This window comes from Parasteatoda tepidariorum, chromosome 3 (assembly GCF_982258835.1).
Source record: "Parasteatoda tepidariorum strain Cologne lab strain chromosome 3, Ptep-v5.0, whole genome shotgun sequence".
In the NCBI taxonomy this organism is placed as follows: domain Eukaryota; kingdom Metazoa; phylum Arthropoda; class Arachnida; order Araneae; family Theridiidae; genus Parasteatoda; species Parasteatoda tepidariorum.
The window spans coordinates 77,185,070-77,207,541 of NC_141757.1; the positions used below are offsets into that span (position 1 = coordinate 77,185,070).

Sequence of the window (22,472 nt, forward strand, 5' to 3'; positions counted from 1 at the left end):
AAAAAATCACTAAAATAAAAAGAAAATGACGTGGCAAGATTGTCAATGGGTTAGGTCAGTTTTCTAGAGTTGTTCTTGAAATTACTTATTTAAAAACCAAATTAAGTTCCAAATTATATTTTGATCTGATAACTTTAGCTTAAAGCGCTGCTTCAACTACTTGCGCTACGTAATATTTGCTGTTTAAATTCAATATTCACAAAAAAGAGTTTTAATACTATAAGATTGCCATGATATTAGGAAATTAATTCACAATATTTAAAAATATTCAGTTTTAAACATTGCGTTAACAAAAATACTGTGCTGAAGTTTTTACATAAATATTCTGTTTTAGGAATAGTAACAAGTAATAAATAATGAGAATTAAAATGATTGATTAATGAAAATAAAAACTAAATGTGTGACATTGATTGAAAAGTTCGTAAATTAAACAATCGTTGCAAAAGATAGTAGGAAATAAAAAGTTCAACAATAAAATGTAAAAAAGTATGTTTTACGATCACTTTTCAATATTGTTTGAATCTCAAAATTTTTAAATATTTTTTGACTCCCAATAATTATTTATGAGCTAAGAAAAACTTTTTATTTGAAGAAAAATTAAAACAATGAATAAAAATGAATTATTAAAATTTGACAAAATAAATATTATTGTCCGAATAATTCATATTATTTAAGTTAATAACAAAGACAGAATTGACTAGAACTGCTTCTTATAAAAAACAGCAGTAAAAACTAAATTAGTACATTCATATCAAATGAAAAATGCCATTTTAATTACAAATGAAGTCGAATTTGCATTAGATAATTTGTTTTAGAAAATTATTGAGACTAGATATATATATTTGGAAAACATGGTATCAACTTCTACAATAAGAATCATCACATTGTTACATCATTTTTTGTTCCGAAACTACTTTTATTCTTATTTAACCTCTTCCGATACATTTTCACATGCACTAGGCTAAAAAATGGCACAGAATATTTAATATCAAAAGATAATGTTTTCATTCATTGAATAGAGATTATGCATTTGTGGCTTAATGCAAGAACAACATGCGTCAAAATTTCTGAAGTTAAGCAATTTCAGTTTTATAAACTTTTTCAACTTTGCGTATGACACGCTAGTAATTCATATGTGTTAGCTTCGTCGTCAGTGTGATAATAACATGGAAATATTACTTATCCTAATGTTTCACGGATCAAAGTCAGAGAAAACTTGGATCAGCGCTAATCTATATCGTTAACATGTTTGCGTTGAGTTTGAATCATAGGATCACGTAATCAACTTTAAATGGTTTAGTTTGTAGCTATTATAGTTCAATTTATAACTGATTCAATTGAATTACAGCTAACTTGCATAATTACGTGGTATAACGTGCTCCACAATTTTTAAGAGCATGGAACATGAAAAATTTTGCTTCAAAATGATTAAAAAGTATTGCAAATCAAGAGCAAATAGTACGTAAATAGCAATTATTACTATTCCGTATAAGCATTTTTAATCCACTACGTAGAGAAGTAAAAGAGAAATAATCATTTTTAATGCCACGGACTAAAATTCAAAGATTTATTACGAAATAGTGATAAACAACAGTTTCATTAATTTCTTAGTACAATAAAGCTGTAAAGAATTCTGACTAACTATCCATTTTCACAATCAGTTTTTGTTGAAATAAGAGTGCAAAATATTTTTTGTAAATAACTAGTTAATTTACTTTAGATCTTTCCTAGTGCACTTTAGCATCCAAATAGAGTCTCGGTGCTGACATGTAGTGTGGCAGAAACTAGACGTCCAAATTAAGATGGCCAACGGTATCTCACCCATTGTGGTGGTCCTGAAAGAGTGGATACCACTTCTGGAGAACGCACTAGGTCTGCTCATCAGGAAGACTGATTGTGCAGCTCATAGGAAAAAAAAACTTTAGATCTATTTCTTGTTTAATTTGTAAAATTTAAACTAAGTAAATTGGAATTAAAATGAGAAGCTTACATTTATTGCCACATTTTATTTTTTAATTTCCATTTGCCTTTGCACAATCGTAGTTTATTTTTTTTTCAATTGAATAACATTCATTATCATTTTTAGTGGTAAAATGTTTTAAATCATATTTATTTTGCAGCCATTTTACTTTGTCTGCAGCTTGTTAAAAATATTTTTTTAATTTTCGTACGTTTTAAGTTAGATTTTCTTAGACCAATTGAATCAAATTAATCCTTTTGGTTCAGCATGGCAACTTATTGAATAACTTAACCTATCATAACTATTAAATAAATTTTCATATTTTGATTTCGCTGATATAATTTTAGACTTTTTCTTAAACCTAATCACTAGCATTAGTTATTCTCACATTTAGCCACATAATTTTTTACAGAAATATCGTAACCAATATTACAGAACCTCAAACTATTTATAAAATTATGAAACTTTCACAAAATTATGCGTAATTGCTTGGAAATCACATAGCTCACAATAAATTTGAATCTACTTGAAACATATATCGTTAATTATAAATTATTCAATTCAAACATTGGAATTTCTTGAGGAATTTGTCACCACAAGATCATTGAAAGCAACCTCCTTACGAGAATCATCTTTGGATGAACCTTGTTTCAGAAAAGGTTGTCTTACTCCTTTGGTGGTCATGTTGGTCATGGGATGGAAAGTGGAATTTCTATGAGTGGTTGAGAGGGTTTCAGTCATGGTGGTGTACTCTGAAGCTCTGGAATGACCATTAGTGAAAGGACGTTGCATAGAGGGGAAACAGATACACAACTTTTCTGCAATCCAGTTACAGAAAGGCAGCCTTCTGGGAAGAAAGATAAAAAACTTTCAGTGAGAAGTTTACAACTCGTGAATGCTGAAAAACTAAAACGGTTTTTACAGGGTGAATCATATGTAACAAATTTTTAAGTTATACAATAGTATTTAAAGTGTTACACTTGGTAGGTATAAATTATGGCAAACGGAATGCACAAAAGATTTCTGATAAGTGATTAACAGATTAGTACTCGTATTAGAGCAGTTAACACCTTCCTTCTCGCTCCCGTGAAAATGACGGGGTAAGGTTTCGTCCTCTATTTTTCGCTCCCGTGATATTGACGGGTTGAAGTGCTCAGTAGTAACGCGCCAATAACAATAAAACTAATTCATTTCTTTTGCTTTGAAAACATTTTATTTCTCATTTTACACACCAAATGGTGGTACCAAGATATTTTTAAGGTACTTGTAGATAGCTAGGTTATTTTAAACTAGTTACTGCAGTAATCAAATACGTAATACAAATACAAAAGCCAAAAAAATAGTCACTTTTATGACCGTTTTCTTGAAAATTAACCGATTGTTAAGGGGTTAAAAAGAACGTGAACTCATAGTATGATCAAAACAAGGTACATTATAGTAGCAAAGAGTGAGTATAATACGGATACTTTTCATCAAATATTTGTTGATTATGGTAAACACTGTCTAGGTAAAAGTATATAAATGGTTTAAAACTTTTAGTGGAGGGTGTACTTCAGTATCAGATGTGCAGGAGTAGTATGAAATGGGAAATCCTGATATCTTCTAATAATTCATTACTAATTTTGATAAAATGTTTAGTAATTAAAAAGTTTACAACTCGTGATATATGTAGTCTGGCTAACTGAAGCAACTGTTACATCCAAATCATGCAACTACCTTTTAAATTTTCTCTACTTGCTTCGTTCCAGATGCATCTTTTTCAACTCACTTTTGCATTCACTTGAAATGCTTTTATGTGAATCTGTTAATCAGTTATTCATTCAGATATGTACCTCTTCTCTTTGCAAAGCAAAATAGTGACGATGTTATCATTCCTGAAAATTGTCCACTTTTTATCTACAACACCCTTATAGAATTGATAGAAATTACGTAGCATAAATAAACCCCACCAATGAATTTTTGAAAATTTAACACATTTAACTCATAGGACTATTTAATTTTTTTTGTATTTTATTATATAAACTAAGTTCTATATATAATTCCCTCACTGATTTCAAAGGCTATAATAATAGTAAACGAATTTCGTCAGATAACAGAAATGAACATTGTCCTAAATATAAAAGCTGTTCATCCAAAGCATATATTTCATAAAACGTTTTTTGAAACATAAATTCTTTGACATAACTCCATTAAAATTTGCTCATTGTATAGGCTGATGAGTGTGTGGCCTGATGTGGAAGAAAACTGCCAAGCACAATACAACGACCAGGCATTCACAACGCCATTTTATTTTACTAATTTCTTCCAGTCGATTTGGTGCGCTACCGTTTACCAACACTGTTGAAAAAAATTTATCTGCAATTAATTTCTGTCATGAACGAAAGTTTCTGTAAAAATACTGTTCGCTTATTTTTATTAATTTTTGTGGGTTTTTTTTTTATATAAATACGTCATAGTTTATTTTTATTTTATATTTAATAATACCTTCTAAAATTGAAGTGATTATTTATCACATTTTTTTTTTACTAGTACGTGCAGTTAATTTCAAAAATTATCGATCTGTGAAAAAGCGTGTATCGTAAATAATGCATTGTTGCACTATATTTTTGTTTGATTCGTTTTGATACTTAGTAAAACACAAGTATACAAAATGGAAGTTAAAACTGTAGTCCAAGAATGTTATAGTATAGAGTAAATACAACACTCATATTTAAAAAAATATATTATAAAATTATTGTTTGAAACTTTACAATCACAATTGTCTGTATAGTTTTTATTTCGCACTAAAATAAGTGTTTAAAACTGAAAACAAGAAAACTATTCTATGCATGAACATTTTCAAAAATCTTTTGTAAATAAATAAATGAAAACTAAAGAAATAAAAATGGTAAAAACTGTGAAATAATAGAAACTTAATTTAGCATACATCTCATTCAAAATACTATTTTAATTTGCTTTCCTACATTGCTTTATTATAATATTTATTATTATACTTATTAATTAGATGACGATTTCAGTAAGAGTGTAATTAATTTTTCTAAAAAAAATTCTTAAAGTTTCTCCTTTTCTTTAAAGCTAATTTAACTTATAATTTGACAGACTTAATATTATAAAACGTATTATAAATTCAAAATTGGTATGAATTACTTCAGAACATAGTCGAAAACCATTGTGAATTCTGGGTATCGAATATTAATTCAAATATACTTATTTCAACTTTCTAAATGTAGCAACTTCGATTTAGTGCGTTTAGTTATTTAAATAAAAATATGCTATTAGATTTATTTGATAAATAATAATTTTATGAAAAATAAGTTCCGTAATCCCACAATGGAAAAAATGCAGTTTAATTTAGAACGAGGCAAGAATCTGAACCTAATGATTGTTATTAAACAGAGTAAAGCTCCATCACAGATTTATGTAGATATTTCTATACACAAATTGCGATAAAAATTATCTCTTATCTCTGAAAAGGTGGAATAATTAACTTTTCTGTGTTCTAAACAATTAACGCAGTTAAATAAGAAACCATTGTATACAAAAGCATTTTCAGAAATTCCTAATATTGATACTTGCCTGAAGTTTCTGCAGATATGAGTTGAGAAAAGACAATATATCAAGGGGTTAGCAGCACTGTTTAAAGGAGCCAAGCTTTGGATGAATGTTGAAACAGCTATAGACGTTTGACTATCCGGGATTTTTCCATAAACTTGAAGGAGATCATACACAAAATATGGACTCCAACAAAGAATAAATACTAAAAAATTGAAACAATTTTATATTTGAAGTTAAACAAGGAAAAAAAATTTTTTTTTAACAGCAATGAAAATTGTGTTCAAGTTGAGCATTTTCTTCTACTAATTTCCCACATAGGTTGACATAGGTTAAAATTCCATCAACTTTAAATTGCTAAAGCTAAACTACTTGCTCCTAAATGTTTCATATTAAGAAAAAACTGTCCTGTCAAATTCTCTGAAAGCTATGTTATAATAATATAAGTTATTTATAATTTTGTATATAACTATGAATTAAATTATGCAAGCTATTATTTCATTCTATAAGTGGTTCATAATTACGATGACAAATTTGAAGCATAGCACATAAGATATATAAAATGCCTAATGCTCTAAACTCCTTCATCATTGACCTATAAATGCACTATTTTTGTGTGAAACTCTTTGATTTATTACATATTCCTTTTCAAGGATGATTTGTTAAAGATTATAGTTCATTTCAAGGAACAACGCTGATGTTCCTTGCTATGTTCCTAATTTTAGAAATTCATTTCATACTTGCTTTCAAATTTCCTTTAGAACAAAAAATAAAAATTGCTTAACTTTCTAAGACGTTTTAATTAATCGCAGTTATGAGATATTTCTCACTTCTTTCCCTTTTATTCCATGATAACCTTTCACTTCGTCCCCTAATTAAAAATCAGCTATCTCATCATGCCACTAAAATTACTCTAGCAGCCCAGTGCTCTCACCAATTAATCTCGAACTTATAATCTGATTGTTCTACCGAATTATTCTTAACTCAGACCCCAAATTGCTTAAATTTTGAATAAATTTGAGTTTAAAGTCATTTTTTCACATTCCATTTCAGTACATTCCACCAACCTTAAAGACCCTTAAAACTAAAATTAAACTTGCCCTTAAACGTCGACGTATAGTACGTGCAAGGTATGATCAGACTTAGGATACTGAATAATTTTTCTCCATCCTACATAAATGGAATTATAATCATATACTTGAGTTATCTTCTTTTAAAATCATTAAACCCTACCCTTTAGTCACACAGCTTAATTTCTGAGAATCATTTAGATCTTTTAAAATCCTAATAATATAGTTCATAACCTTTCCCGCTTCTTTCATAATATTTGGAAATCAATTTTACTTTTGACATTAGGCACACCTGGGGTTCTCCTCCTACCCCCCTCCACACCTGTTTCTTATCTATTTTCCCTTGTTTGATTACCTTGTCCAAGTTTGATCCTTGTTCATCGAAATAAGGAATGATTTTGTTCTGTTCAACTTATTTTTTTCTTTATTGTTGACAGACACCATTAGTCTCAAAATCATAAGCAAATATTTAAGCAGTGAAGGAGTTCCATTTTTTTTTTAAATATAATTATTCTTTTCATGTATCTAACTGGGTAAATATATGCAATTTCAATGAAAGGTTGAACTTTTTTTGTGTCCTTATTTGAACTTTTATTCATTAACTTTTTAAAATTCTTTAAATTTGAGAATGAGTGTTATGATTACAAAACAAGCTTATTTTTTGACACTTTGACGAAGATTTTGTATAAATTTAGCGATGTTTTCAACGAAAAGCTAAGATCTATGTGTACATTTATTACTTTTATCATGCTTTAAGTAAAAAGGTTTACATTTTTTTAAAAGTATCGTTGAACAATATATTTAGTTTTATTTTATCGTATATTTTAAATATTTTAAGGATTTTAGCACAAAAAACAGGTGACTATATTATAGATGGAGAAAAAAAAAATTCTTTTTTGATATTTGTTCATGATATTTATGAATTAAAATATTTCGAAAAGTTACTAGTGTGTCACGAAATATTTGTAGTTTCTGTGCTCAAATTCACCCTTATTTTATTTGGGACACTTTCTTACCAAAATTACAATTTAAATTTTAATTATAGCTGTTTCTGAAAAAAGTGTCGAACTCAGTCATATATCTTAAATAATCCATATTTTATATTCGTTTACTTGAGTAAATAGATAACATCAACGGCCATGCTAGTGAGTAAATTTCAATACTTACCAAAGACAATGACCAAAGTCATTTTCACAGTTTTTATTTTAGCTCTAGGTATGATTCCTCTGGAACTAGCACGTTTCCTGTCAGCTTCACTTTCCATGCTATTAGATTTGTTCTTGTTAACGCAACCTGTGAAAACAAAAATATAAAGTAACAAAAAAAAAGAGCTAAGGGCACTAAAACAGCTATTCTTAGCTGGCTTTAATAAAAATTAGCAATTAAAACAAATTTAGTTAAAACTACCCCATGCGTAATTTTGACACTAGTTGATCCCATAAGTCTCACATATTTTTAACTATCAACCGAATCATGATAGGTTTACTGAATAATTTGAAAATTAACAATTCAGTTCTAAAGAATACCTAAAGAGAATAAAATAAAAAATAATCACGTGTGAAAACAAGTTTTCAGCTAGTTTTTAACCATGTTCCAGTTTTGGAACATAGGCATTAGACACAGGCAGTTTTCACTCACTGTAGTTAAGATCCATTCAACTGTGTATTGGTTCTTATCTTTGGTCGAAACAAGATGGTATCCATTTAGAAGTCCTAGAAAATGAATGTAATTTTGGGAAATATATTAATAATTTAAATTTTTCTAAAGCATAAATGATAGTATATTGACGAGATACCTTACACTTTCTCCAGAAATGGCTTTCAAAATGCTTAAAGAAGTGTAAAATTCATACTTTCGTGATATCATTCATGATTAAGTTCATGATTTCGTGACGCAGTAGACTTGGCCCTCCATGGGCTGTCAGGCCATTTAGTTTTAGTAATATAAAACATAAGAATAAAAAGGAAAAAAAAACTATCAATAGCCAGCCATAGTTGGGAACACATTAAAAAAACTTTTAAAGTAAGATTTCAACTCTACCATTCTCAAATAACACATAGTATAACAACCACCCATGAAGGGTATCACCATATCAGAAAAGATTTCTTTTCAATAGTTAGATTTTCAATAAAATAGAAAAACACTGGGTATGAGTGTATACCTTGCATTAATTTCCAAGTATTACAATAAGATCCATCATTCTGTTGTAAGAATAAGTATCGTATGTTTCTGACCTTCATGTTCGAAAGACGTTAAAAGTAGACACCTCCATCTCTCTTTTTTCGATTTGAACACCATTGCTTACCTTGGAATAAGTGTCATAATACCAATCAAATGAAATGCGATGCAACATATTTCGATTAATCACTTGAAATCTAAAAATAGATCCTTTGAAACGTCAATGTTTAAAAAATTAAATTTTTATATTAAACCAGAATTCTGACAATAAAATTTTTAAAAAAAAATTATTTCAAAATAAAATTTTAAATTCGTTGCCCAACAATAATATTTTCTCCATAAAAGCTTGAAAGTATTGTAAATTTATTATAAAAATTTGATGTTCGGTAAATTATATTACAAGTGGGAGTAAAATTTACAAATAATATAAAATCCCTAGAATTCATAAGAAATCAAAAAAAAATTGTAGGAACGGATCCGAGCTAAATACAAAAAGTACTCTAAAACGTACATTTAAAATACTAGTAAAATAGTATTATTCGTACTATAATTGTTCTTTAAATTGAATATTAGTGATACCTAATGCAAAAGTTTGGATGGAAATACTTATATGCTAATATTTCTTTGCATAATCTGTAAATAAAATTTGAGTACTAAATCTTTTTTAAATTGTGTAACCGTTGTGCATGTAGTTATAAAAGTGATAACTTCATCCTATCAGTAAATGAAATTTCAATTTTTCGCAAAATTAACAAAAGCGCTACAACTATCACTAAAATCAACTGTTACCCTACTCCTGTTGTTGAATATTCTTTACCTTTTTTTTTATCTAGCATGCGTGAAACCCCCTCGATTTTCCGAATTTATTGCTTGGGCCATCCAGTAAAATAGGTGGAAGGCCTCTTATTTAAACATATTATTGTATTTTTATTTTTAATTGTAATTTTATTTTTAATTGTAATTTTATTTTTAATTTAAACAATTTTGGAACTAATGTACAATTTTTCGCAGCAATTCTAGGCCATAAAATTTCTTAGTTTTAAAAAAAAAAAAAAATAAAACGTCTTAGTTCGTTTCTTAGTTTTTCTTTATTTCTCACTTAATATATAAATAAAAGCTTATTAGTAAGCTGAATAATAGTAAGTAGTATGTCTCTGTAATATCTAAAGAAAAATACTTCAAAAAATTGATTATCAATAATATCACTGTTTCGATTCGCTGTCGCAACCTATTAAAAAAAAAATACGGGTCCAATGATCTTAAAGCGCACTTAGGTTCTTTGCTTGTTTTATTTAGTTTTTTTTCATATCCAATTTCCGTTTTGTTTTTGTGCCAAATATACTTCACATCAAATGTTCTTTTAATTGCTTTAGAACGTGATGTGTTTTAAATTTGGCACAGATCAGGTTAGGTGTAGATCAAATGCTTCTGTCTGTAACATAATGCGATTAACAATGTTGTATTACTTGTTGTTTCATTGTTTTTATCGCTCTTACTTTGTTTCATATTATGTGCTTTTGCTAATAAAGCTTCTAATAAAACTGAACATCATCAGTGATATTGAGGATCAGAATTTTCCTCTTTTTTTTGAAATTTATGCACCATAACTTTCAAGAAAAAAATATTTTGGATTTTACATAATCTTACTAACCACAATTATGTAGCGTTGGGAGATTTTCATGGGAGATCAATGGATTTTTTTTAAAATTCTTTTTATTTAATTTTTTTAGTCTATCTTTTTCAGAACTTAAAAATTTAAATAAAATAAAAAACGTTAAAAAAAATAGTTGGCGGAAGTCTACATCTTTTGGTGACTTTTCGCTTGCACCCGGATGACCCATATATATATATATATATATATATATATATATATATATATATATATATATATATATATATATATATATATATATATATATATATATATATATATATATATATATATATATATATATATATATATATATATATATATATATATATATATATATATATATATATATATATATATATATATATATATATATATATATATATATATATATATATATATATATATATATATATATATATATATATATATATATATATATATATATATATATATATATATATATATATATATATATATATATATATATATATTATATATATATATATATATATATATATATATATATATATATATATATAATATATATATATATATATATATATATATATATATATATATATATATATATATATATATATATATATATATATATATATATATATATATATATATATATATATATATATATATATATATATATATATATATATATATATATATATATATATATATATATATAAAATCAGAAAATACATGTTTCCAAAGTGTGCTATTCTAACTAGTGTTAGATCAAGGTTTTAAATAACTGCTAATAGATACAGCGAGGATGTATGTTACTGTCAATAAAGGTTCAAAGTGTCAATAAATTGAAAGCGGTCTTAATTAGCATATTTTCTCTATTTCAGTTTAAATCTCGTCTTCACCCGACTTAGGTTTTAGAGCACTTTACATTAGAAGGGACTAAGTAGTCATTAATTTTGTTGAAAGCTTCTTTATTCCCCGGTTTTGAAAGCAATTCGTAATCCGCTAACTATTACAATCTCTCTTCGTATAAAGTACAACATTAGTGTGTGTACTTTTAAATTAGCAGTATCGTTTTTGAGGCATTAGTTTTAATTTAATTTGAATTCTGCTTTTAAATTCAGTATAATAGATTCGTGCTCCTTAGAAATTTGAGAAGATAATTAGAAGTAAAATATAAGAGATTTAAACATAAATCTTTCGAGTAAATTGGAATGAAACTTGTTTTTAATATCGGATCAGATTTTAATTAATAGTAAATATAGATAATTCGTTAAACTGTATTTGGGAAGAAATAAATCTTCAGACTCGAATGCGAAAATAAAATGCAAATTGTAAAGGGCATCATTTTCGCAAATGGAAAGATTAAATTTAATTTATCTGATAATAAATTCATTGTATTTTAATTTACTCAATAATTTTAAGACAGAAACCACTTTTTTCAACAAATTCTGAACATTATTCATTTAAGATAATATTAATATTATTTGCAGTTAGATATTTTTAAATAAGAGTAATTTGATTTATTTATATACAGTGTGTAAATAAAAAATATCCAGAAACTTTGCAATCGTTTCTCGAGATTTTTGCAGACAATTAAAACAAAACATTTTCAAAGTTTAAGGAATTAGAAATATTATGGAGAAAGTAATTTGATCTTTTAGTGCCTCTTTTGCTAGAAAATAGGATTAAATCTAAATTTTGTAATAAGCAAGATTAAGTTTTTTATCAGATGAAAATATCTTGTAACAATTTCTTTAACTGAAAATTCCGATTTGGAAAAGCTACACCATCAATAATTTGAATTTTTTTTAAAAAAATCAAATAATTGATAAACTCATGGCTTTTGAACCTTATGAGTAAAGCTGACTAACAGTGAAGTCCTAACAAATTGTGCGAAAAACGTTTGAAAAACAAAATGCCCGAATATATAATATTATCTAGGAGGTAACGTAACACGGTCAATAATAAACACTTTACTATGATAAAATAGTAAAATTCTTCATAAGAGTAAGCACTTAAATTACATAATAGTTATAAAATTTAGACACGTACCAAGCTTTTATAAAATTTTGGAACTGTTGCTCACTACGTCTTTTTTCAAGTTCTCAAAAAATTGATGCTTGTTTGATGCAAATCTTAGACTTCATATATGCACGATAATCAAAGGGAAATGGTGATCACATTCGAATGATCGTCACATTCTTATTCAGGCCGACGTTCAGCTTAGTAGTCAATTCGGATAAATATATTATGTGGGTGCGAAAATACCTTTTGAAATAATTAATCCAACTTACACCGTGCATTATTTATCTACGACTAAATCACTGCTATCATGAATTTGATTTGTTCAAGAAGTTAATCAAAAGATGTTGCCAAGGTGTACTGGAGCACGATTTTAATTTCTTTCCGGTAATGCTTTCATTAACGGCTGATCTATTTTTAATATATTCAGTCCTACATACAGAACGTTTTATTTATGTTACCAGAAAAAAGGATTGTATCCCACTGAAATAAAGTTGCCTTGATTTTATGCCTCTTGACTTTAACTTGACCCTTGTGATATATATGGACAAAAAGAGAATGGAACACACATGTTAAGTAAATCTATATACATATACTAATTAACAGGGAGTAAATCACATTCTACCAGACGAAAAATTGAATATGCAAATGAATATGCTAATCAGTACCGTATGTTTCAAGTCATAGATAAATGCGAGGAACATATGCGCTGTTAACAGAAACAGCTTTATTCTGGCGGGACATTTCCCCCTTCTATTTATCATATTCGATTTTTCCACCTTCAAAGGTGGGACAGTAATTGAGTTACATTTTGTAAATATGTATTAGCATATAGATTTCATTAATACACATGTTTTCTTAGTCCATTTACGGCGCACAGTCAAGGTGGCTTTATTTCAGTAAAACACACCGTTACATAATAAAGAAAAAATACAATATTGTTTACTTTTTTTGCTATCCGCTACAATTGAGGATGATTTGGATAGCTTGGGATAGCTCATTATTCGACTTTTGGTCCAAATAGTGTAAACTATGACAGTATAGCAAGCTGCTATAATTAGCGCTGGTAGAAAAAAGAGACTAGCTGCCACCAGAGTGATATAAACTTGCCACTGCCATGGTTGGAGGTCAATCCAGCACTGAGACATGCCTTTCACCTCTTCTTTAGAACTCAAGAAAGCTGATGGTATTGAAAATACAGCTGAAAGAGCCCAAGCAGATGCAACTAGTATTCTAGCCTTACGCCCTGAAAAAAAACATACAATAGATTACAAAAAAAAAACTGTTATGTTTTTAAATTTTCTTGAGAATCAGTTGCAAATTGTTTTGCTTGTTGTTTATTGACCTATAGAGTAAAATTTAGTTATTGAGTTTTAAAAAAAATTGTGAATTTATTTAAAAAATTTTTTTATATAAGGAGCAAACATGCAATTCTGAAATTTTAATTAGTTACATTCTTTAATATAATCATTAATCGTAGAGAAAAAAATATTTTTCTTTAAATTACTTTTCTATAACAAGAAATTTCCAAACCCAAACGTCCAGTAAAAATGGGAGGCGTTCCTGAAAGTAAAGATTTTTCTTAAATCCAGATTATGATCCACTCGTATTAAATAAATATAGAGTCTAAAAATAAATTTCCCTTGACAACTATGAGCAGAGGTGTGTATGAGAGGCAAAAAATATGATGAGATATTAAAAAGCTGAAACTTTGTTTCCCACATTATTACCAAAGATGTAACAGTTGTCATATCATATCACTTTATAAGCTTCAAAAAGGCATCGAGGAAGAAAAAAAATCAGGGCTCTGCACACAGAGGAAGCTCTGAACGGTTCGTGTCACTTCAACAGTGTGATTTCAAGCATACTCAACTGAGATTCTTCTTCAAATCCTGTGAGAGATCAGGAATGCATAGTCGATGATTAAAACACTCCCCTACATGAATTGCAATGATATATTTTGTTGCTGTCAGCGATATTCGCTTTATCATTTAACAAAAGATAGCCAGATCTGAGGTGGCCTGGCTACATTTAACTAATAGCCTTCTTCAGTACTCGACAAAGGTGTATTAGTTCCACGTAGCATTGACGGTTTCAACTTTCCCTAAAGTCCAGCACTCCAGTAACACACTGAGCGATTTGCCTCCATTTTGCGCAATCAATGTAACAACGCCATCTGCTTGATCGCAGTCGAAGCATTGGTAAATGCATATCTATCACGTTTAACCGCTGTCTTGTTTACCTCATAATTGTTCGATTTCCGGGAGAAAATTGGAGGAAAAATTTTATTTTAAAAAATATACACATTGATAGTACAGTTTGTACTTTAAAAAATATACACATTAAATGTCTCAAAGTTATATTTAAACGAGAAAAATATAGAACCATTGTTGAAATCTACCATACCACAATTAGGAAAAAACGTTCTAAAATGCATAACAGCTTGCTTGATCACCACTTGAACTTGGAAGCGTTTCAAATAATAGTTTTTCAGCCCCCTCTGTTTTCTTATCAAATCAAATAGGTTTTCCTGATTTGCCACCCATCTTCCTTAACTGTAATCAGTCATATTTCGAAAAAGGGTTTTGTTTTCTTTCTCACTTGTACCCCGAGTGTGTAGATTTTTAGTCCTCATTTTTTACATTTTCTTGTTTAAATTTCCATAATTATTCTAAAATATGTGTTAAACGCAAGTAATTGAAGATATCCTGTATAAGTTTATTTCATGAACTATCATTGAATGTTTAAACGTATTTTTGACCTGCCTTTAACTATTAACATTTGAGTTTTGTCTTCAATATGTTTCAGCAATCATAAAAATATTTGAGAGTTAGATAATATTATATAAAAATAGTTTTTTACAATTATCTAATGAAAAATCCTTTTTAAATCGGTGTTTTTTAAGCTACTATCATTATTTCGTAGCTATTCCGTGCAGATTATACTGTTGCCTGAATAGAGCTGCTTAATTTTCTTTAGAAAAATCTAAAACTGCCATATTAACCATGAGTTAGTTTACGTTTAAACAAATTTTCTTATACATAGTGATACGAATGTTTTCAGTGTAAAACACTCATGGATATCAGTGAGACACCAATTGTGTCATAGTTGTTATTGATAGTATTTAGTTTTATAACCATCGTTGAACAGCCGAACCAATTTTGGGTTTACGATTACTAATATTCAACTTCGCAGCCTTGTAATTGTCCAATCTGGAAGACGTGAGAATTTCTGGATCAAGTATTGGGAGAAATTTGCTTTTGTGAAGGATTGTTTGATGGAACTAACCCGTATTTACGTTACACGGAGAGGAAAACCACGAAAACCTTCCACGGTTAGCTTGACGACAATGGGACTCTAACCCAAGATCCGTCTACCACTGAGGATATTTTACGTCAAAACTGTAGTCGGTTCGAGCCAGGTGCAAAACTCGTATCGACCAGCCAGCTTTGGGATTTGAACCCGGGCCACCTCATTGGAAGGCAAATGCTCTACTCCCAAAGCCTCCAAATATTTTATTTTATTATCATCGCTCAACAACAGACCCGATTAAGTGTTTACGCCTACTAATATTCAATTCCGTAGCCTTGTAATTTTGAACACAAGTAAGAAGACCTGGATCAAGTAACGGGTGAAATTTGCCTTCGTCTAGGACTTTTTGACGGAACTAACCTGCAATTACGTTACATGGAGAGGAAAACCACGAGAGCCTTCAACTAATAGCTTGACGGCAAGGGGACTCTAACACATCATCCGCCTACCACTGAGGATATTTTACATCAGCAATTGGGTCTGTGCGAGCAGAGTGCGGAATTCGAATTGACCAGCTATCACTGGGCTCGAACCCGGATTACCTAGGTCTCATTGACATTGATTGTTCATTTTGTTGTACGAAATCTCGGGCATATTAAAAACTGAAAACTAAATTCTTTCAAAAAGCCAGTTCAATTTGCCTTGAAAAGATTAGTGACTCGACCATAAAAATCAAGCTGTGGGAAATTGAAGCAAATTTTTCTTTGTGCTCTATATTATTTTGAGTTTTGCAAGTAATGTTGTTTTAGATTTCTTGATAACAAATACCATTAAATTCCTTATTAGATAGTGATATAATTTATTTTAGCGCACTGTGTTCAAACTTTTTTTTTGTTGTTGGGAGGAGGTTGTATTGGGTTTTTAATCAGCATTAAATCATGCTCCTAATAGTATAGCTTATATGACTGAAAGTGCGCAGTAGCGAAGATACACTGCTCAAAAAAATTATGGGAGCCATGTGCTCCCCTAATTTTTTTGAGCAGTGTATATCTATGCAGATATATATGTATATACACTGCTCAAAAAAATTAGGGGAGCACATGGCTCCCCTAATTTTTTTGAGCAGTGTAGAATAATTCTCATTTTTATTGTCAACAAACATGCAGGCAATAATTCAATTATTTGCATTTATAAAACTCTAAAATTCTTAAACTTGACTCTAAAATTAAGTGGTCAATTGATTTATTTAATATATTTTTTGCCAAACACTTCATTTTAATCAGAACAAAATGATATCAGAGATCAAAACGGCATATATTTTCTAGAATCATGAATAATAGATAATTTATAATGAAATTTGGGAGTTTGGAGGGTTTTCAACTAATGCTAACACGCATAACAAAATGAACTGTTTTAAAAAGGAAGGTATTCTTCACAACAGTATCAAATCTTCTGCCAATCAAAAACACATGTTATGGAAAGAGTGTTTAGGAAAAATTATTTTTTTGGCAGTAAGTTTTCTAAAATATTTGTCACAATTTTAAACAGCAAACAACATTTAAATATCCAAGCACCAATCGATGTAGTTGATGCTAAGTAACGAACACGCAAATAAAATTAATATGGATGCATTTTCAAATCGAAGTTTTTGAATTCATTATAAAACAATTTTTTTGCGGATTAGAAATAAATAATAACCTACACAGGATTGTGTCTCTAACTAAAATTGTGCAAATAGGTGAAATTTTACTGTTATGTTTTCTTAAAAAAACAGTTTTTGATTAAATAAAAAAACTGATGAAATAAATAAATGAAATTTAAAAATAATGATGAAAGTCAATAAATTATTGCAGAAAATATGTTCGAGAATTGGAAACGTTAGTACTGGGGTACTTATTTATAAATTGAACTGATCACCAGTTATCAATTTAACTCCTTTGTGAAAAGATAAATCACATTACTGCACTTTTTTTCTATTTTATTCACTCAGCATCTATTAAAATTTGCATCTTTTTGTAATAATTCTAATAGGATGAGAAAAATAAAGATTTCCCGTCGTCATTGCGTACTAGTGTCCCTCCCCGATATTTTGTAAGTTCTCTTGCATCGTTTTCTACGTTTAAATGTAAAATCACACATAGTTTCCAATAATATTTAACTATGTTTTAACTTCTAATGCCAAGGCAAGATACAATGAAGTAGACACAACAGAAATTGAGCACGGCAATATCGTTAACAATGATTCAGGATACGAACAAAACAAGAGTAATCGAAGTTATTACCTGAGACAGTTTCTAGTGCACCAATATCAGTTGAATTCGTAGTCATGAAGTAGCCTACAGGGAAGATGGACTGTGTTTATGAGTTCTCTATGATCAGAGAGTGAGCAAAAAGTTGGGTCAAAAAAACCAATTCGGTGAAGATGCTCGCCAAGGCAATCTTAGCCTGTTGGTAGCAGAAATGACGATTCAGAAGAACAAGAGAGATCTTGAATTATCCATTGTTTCTGAATGCCACTCAACAGTTTCAACAGGTGCCTTTGCTTAATAGATTATTTTATATTTAGTCCAGCATTGTATATTTGATTATGTTGGCTGTACCAGCATGTCACATTTTTGTGCGAGGAAATGGTCCTGTGCTCAGGGATCTATTGTATTATAATTTTCTTATTTCTCTGCAGTAGGTACCTGGTTAATTCTCGATACTGAAGAACATGTGTTGTTTCTAGAGAACCAATGACTTGAATTGCTGATCTTGAATCTATTCAAGATCAGCTATAGTACTAGTACTTTAGATCAGCACTGATGAGATTCAAGATCAGCAATATACCCTCCTACTAGCAGGAAAGTAGTTTTGAATTTATAATGTGAAGTTAATAGCTGTTGCTGGGCAATTCTAAGAATCTTTACCTCTCCACTAAATGCATTTCACATTTTTAACTTTATTATTAATAGATATTAAAGTACAGTATTAATATGGCTATTAAGTTATTAAATCTGACATTTAACAAAATACGCAGTTTTTTTTGCACAATATATGCTTCCTTCTATTTAAGGATATTTAATAATAAAGATTGGATATATAAGGGATGTTTATAATAGATATTTATTATATATATGCACTAGGCCGGGAAAGCCTGGTTGGTAGGGCACTGGGCCCATGTCCAAGAGTTCATGGTTTCGATCCCCACAGGTCGAAGACTCCCAGTGCAGTAAATGGTGACTGATGCACGTTAAATCTATCAAGTCGCAAAGTCCTCCATGTTCCCACAACAAATCAATATATCTGGGGGTACCGAACCAGGAGCTTCCTTGTCTTCTGGATTGGTTCAAAATTACAAGGTTCGGAGTTGAACATTAGTTGTCGTAAACCCTAAATCGGCTGCTCAACGACGGATATAAAATAAAATATATACTATATACACTGTAAAATTTTTCCCTCCCATTAATATCTCTAAATTTAATTCAATACATCACATGCATTGTCTCTTATAGTTTCAACTAAATACTACGCAAATTGAAATAAAAAGGAACAATTTCATTTCTTGAATCTTTCCTAACAAAATAATTGTTTGAAAAAATGTTTTCGAATCCAACGTTCCATAATTTATTTAAAACTTACGCTAGACAGAGAATAATCGATACAAAAAAATTTGATTATTTTTCAATTTAAATCGCCTCGAAAACTGGAGGCTGTTTATAACTTAAACACAATACATCATTTAATATTTTACACGATATGATTTCTTTTAAAGATGTGAGTTTTAAAAGAGTTCCGGGATTTAGAAAAAAAATTATTTAACTTACAGCTGTTTGAGAAGTTCATTGGATGAGCAATGGCATCGTAACGATCGACGCTTAGGGCTACCAAGACGTACGTCGATGAATAAGTTACAAGAGCCTGGAAGAAAAAATAACCCAACGAAATTACTTTCTGCCTTAGTATTTTTAAATTTTTTTTAAAGCAAAAAACATTCGCAAGTCTTTAGTAATTCAGCTGTGCTGTTCAAATATACTTTTAAACATTAGTTTAATCAAATTATTTTGGTTAAAGTTAATCATAGTGTTTATGCATGAATTTTATCGCTGTATAAGATTTAAAGTTTAAATTTTGAAATGTGATATTTAACGCATTTTTTTTAGTTAATGAAAATAAAAATGTCAGCTCACATATTTTCCAGCATGAATACCACATGCTATAAAGATGAATTTAAAAAATAAGATGAAAATATTCGGTTTAATGCATTCTTCTCTGGAAACCAGAAAATTTATTTTCTCAAAGTTTCAAAATTGGTTACAAAGTTAATCCCTAGATGACGCTGTTTTCTGAGAAAATCAATAAAGAAAAGTTTTCTGAACCATATCTGACTATTTCAACTGAAATATTTGAACAAACGCCAACTTATTTTGTCCTCAGACTGAGTCAAATAATAGTTTTTGTTATAAAAAAATATATTGTTGTTTTACACAATCTGGAACACAATGCTTTCTCTTTTCGTTTTTCTTTGATTGATTTCTCAAATCATTGATGATTTTTGAGACACAAAGTGTATTGAAGTTGAGCATTTTTTTATTCAGTATTTATCTTTTATATTGCTTACTGTGAAAACTTAGAAATTAATTATTTATATTTTTCATTGTTTTATTTAAATGAATAATATATAGTCGTGAAAAAAATATTTTTTGTGAGATAATATCTGGCGTATTTTCAATATTTGTTTTATAATTATGTAAAACTCTTGAAAAGTCTCAAAATATTTTAAAACAAAGAAAAAAGAAATTTAAAGCTAATATTTCGTCACATTTTACAAAAAAGATACCTCATGCATTTTAATAACAGCTTAGATATGCAGAAACGCAGTTGTACTTCGCTTGAAGTAAAATAAATTTATATTTATTATTCAAATTCTGTTTTTACAAGTATTTTCATTAATCAGACTCTAGCTAAATAATCTGTTCAACGAGAACTGATAGTGAAAGTAAACAAAGCGGCGTGCTATTTGGCGCAATACAGTTGTCTACTTGGCACCGGAATAATGACAAATAGCGCCAACAGTCAAGCGAAATCTCTTATTTTGTAGAGGGTTGTTTGTTTTGCCGTGGTGTCTTTTTGCAGGTGTTTCATGAGCTTATGGAAAATAAAGTTATGGATTTAAGTCCTCCTAAAAATCCGCAGAAGAAATCTTACATAAGTAAAGCTGAGAAGGAAATAATATTGAACATTTATAAAACAGAAGTGCATTCAAAACCAGATGTTCCAATCATTGATGTGGCTGACCATGCGGCTTCTGCATCGGGAGTTAGCACAGCTTCTGTTTTCAGAATTATTAAAGAATATAAAAGGGATGGTATATTACATTCACCGAAGAGGACTAAATATCGTAAAACTTTTCTGGATGACATTGACGATTTCGACAAAAATGCTGTCAGAAGAAAAGTTCATGATATTTTCCGCCGTAACGAAATTCCGACAAGAAGCAAAATTCTCAAAGCTGTGAACGATGATTCTGATTTACCAAACTTTAAAAGAACGGCATTTTATTTCCTGTTAAAAAAAATTAGGCTTCAAACTTAGGCTAAAAAAATTGTAATTATGAAACTAAAGAGTATTTTTTTAACATATTCTTTCGATTCTATACGACTTTTACGATGGAATTATAAAAGTTATGTTTTGCATAGATATTTGTGCAAAATATATTAAAACTAATTTTATCTAAACTTAAAAAAAAAAGCATTAAAACTGTTCTTAAAACAAAATTATGTGTTTACTGAAACAATTTGAAACGTATTTTAATTTTGCACTTTCTTATCTAATTTTAAGGTAACATCGTTCCAAACATCGTTTTTGTAATTCTATAAAAGCAAAAGCTCTGTCGATTTAAATGAAATCGCCCATTCAGTGAAGAAACCGTTGAAGTGGCAAACGTTGGCGATCAAACAACAATCCTTATGTTTACTACCACTATCAGTTCTCGTTGAACGGACTATAGTCATAGCTAAATATCATTCTAGTCTGTTTCAAGACCCCAGGTATACTAAAATTTAATATTTTTTTTAATTCAGAATTTATATTCTATATTATTTACTATGAAAACTTAGAGATTAATTATTTATATTTTTCATTGTTTTATTTAAATGAATAATATATAGTCGTAAACAAAAATATTTTTGCAAGGTAAATATGGCGTATCTTCAATATTTGTTTTATAATTATGTAAAACTTTTGAGAAGTATCAAGATATTTCAAAACTAAAAAAAAAAATTAAAGCTAATATTTCGACACATTTTACAAAAAAAAAAGATCGCTCATGGATTTTATTAAAACCCTAGACATTCAGAAAAGCAGTTGTACTACGCAGGAAGTAAAATAAATTTATATTTATTATTCAAAGGAACACACCAAAAAATATTCAAACTTTGTTCTAATAAATATTTTCATTTATCAGTTTCTAGCTAAATGCAGCTCTTGTCATAGCTAAATTTCATTCTATTCATTAAGATACCAGGTATATTAAAATTGAATATTTTTTTAATTCAACATTTATATTTTATATTATTTACTATGAAAACTTAGTGATTAATTATTTATATTTTTCATTGTTTTATTTAAATAAATAATATATAGTCGTAAACAAAAATATTTCTGCAAGGTAAATATGGCGCATTTTCAATATTTGTTTTATAATTATGTAAAATTTTTGAGAAGTATCAAGATATTTCAAAACGAAAAAAAAAATTTTAAGCTAATATTTCGACACATTTTACAAAAGAAAGATCTCTCATGCATTTTAATTACAGCC

General features: G+C 28.9%; 1 protein-coding gene across 2 annotated transcripts in view; it reads right to left on the reverse strand.

Moving 5' to 3' along the window:
* Window positions 1-2,043: 2,043 nt before the first annotated feature.
* LOC107450080 (cardioacceleratory peptide receptor) overlaps window positions 2,044-22,472 on the reverse strand; it is a 66,993-nt gene continuing 46,564 nt past the window's right edge. Inside the window, exons 4-8 of one of the 2 annotated variants that reach the window (XM_016065789.4) lie at window positions 19,480-19,573; window positions 13,368-13,667; window positions 7,750-7,875; window positions 5,537-5,717; window positions 2,044-2,807 (exon numbers count right to left, since the gene is read on the reverse strand). In XM_016065789.4, coding sequence (XP_015921275.1) covers window positions 2,522-2,807; window positions 5,537-5,717; window positions 7,750-7,875; window positions 13,368-13,667; window positions 19,480-19,573 — 987 coding nt within the window. In that variant the 3' untranslated portion in view covers window positions 2,044-2,521. The remainder of the gene's footprint in view (window positions 2,808-5,536; window positions 5,718-7,749; window positions 7,876-13,367; window positions 13,668-19,479; window positions 19,574-22,472) is intronic. The other variant, XM_016065790.4, reaches the window with a different exon arrangement.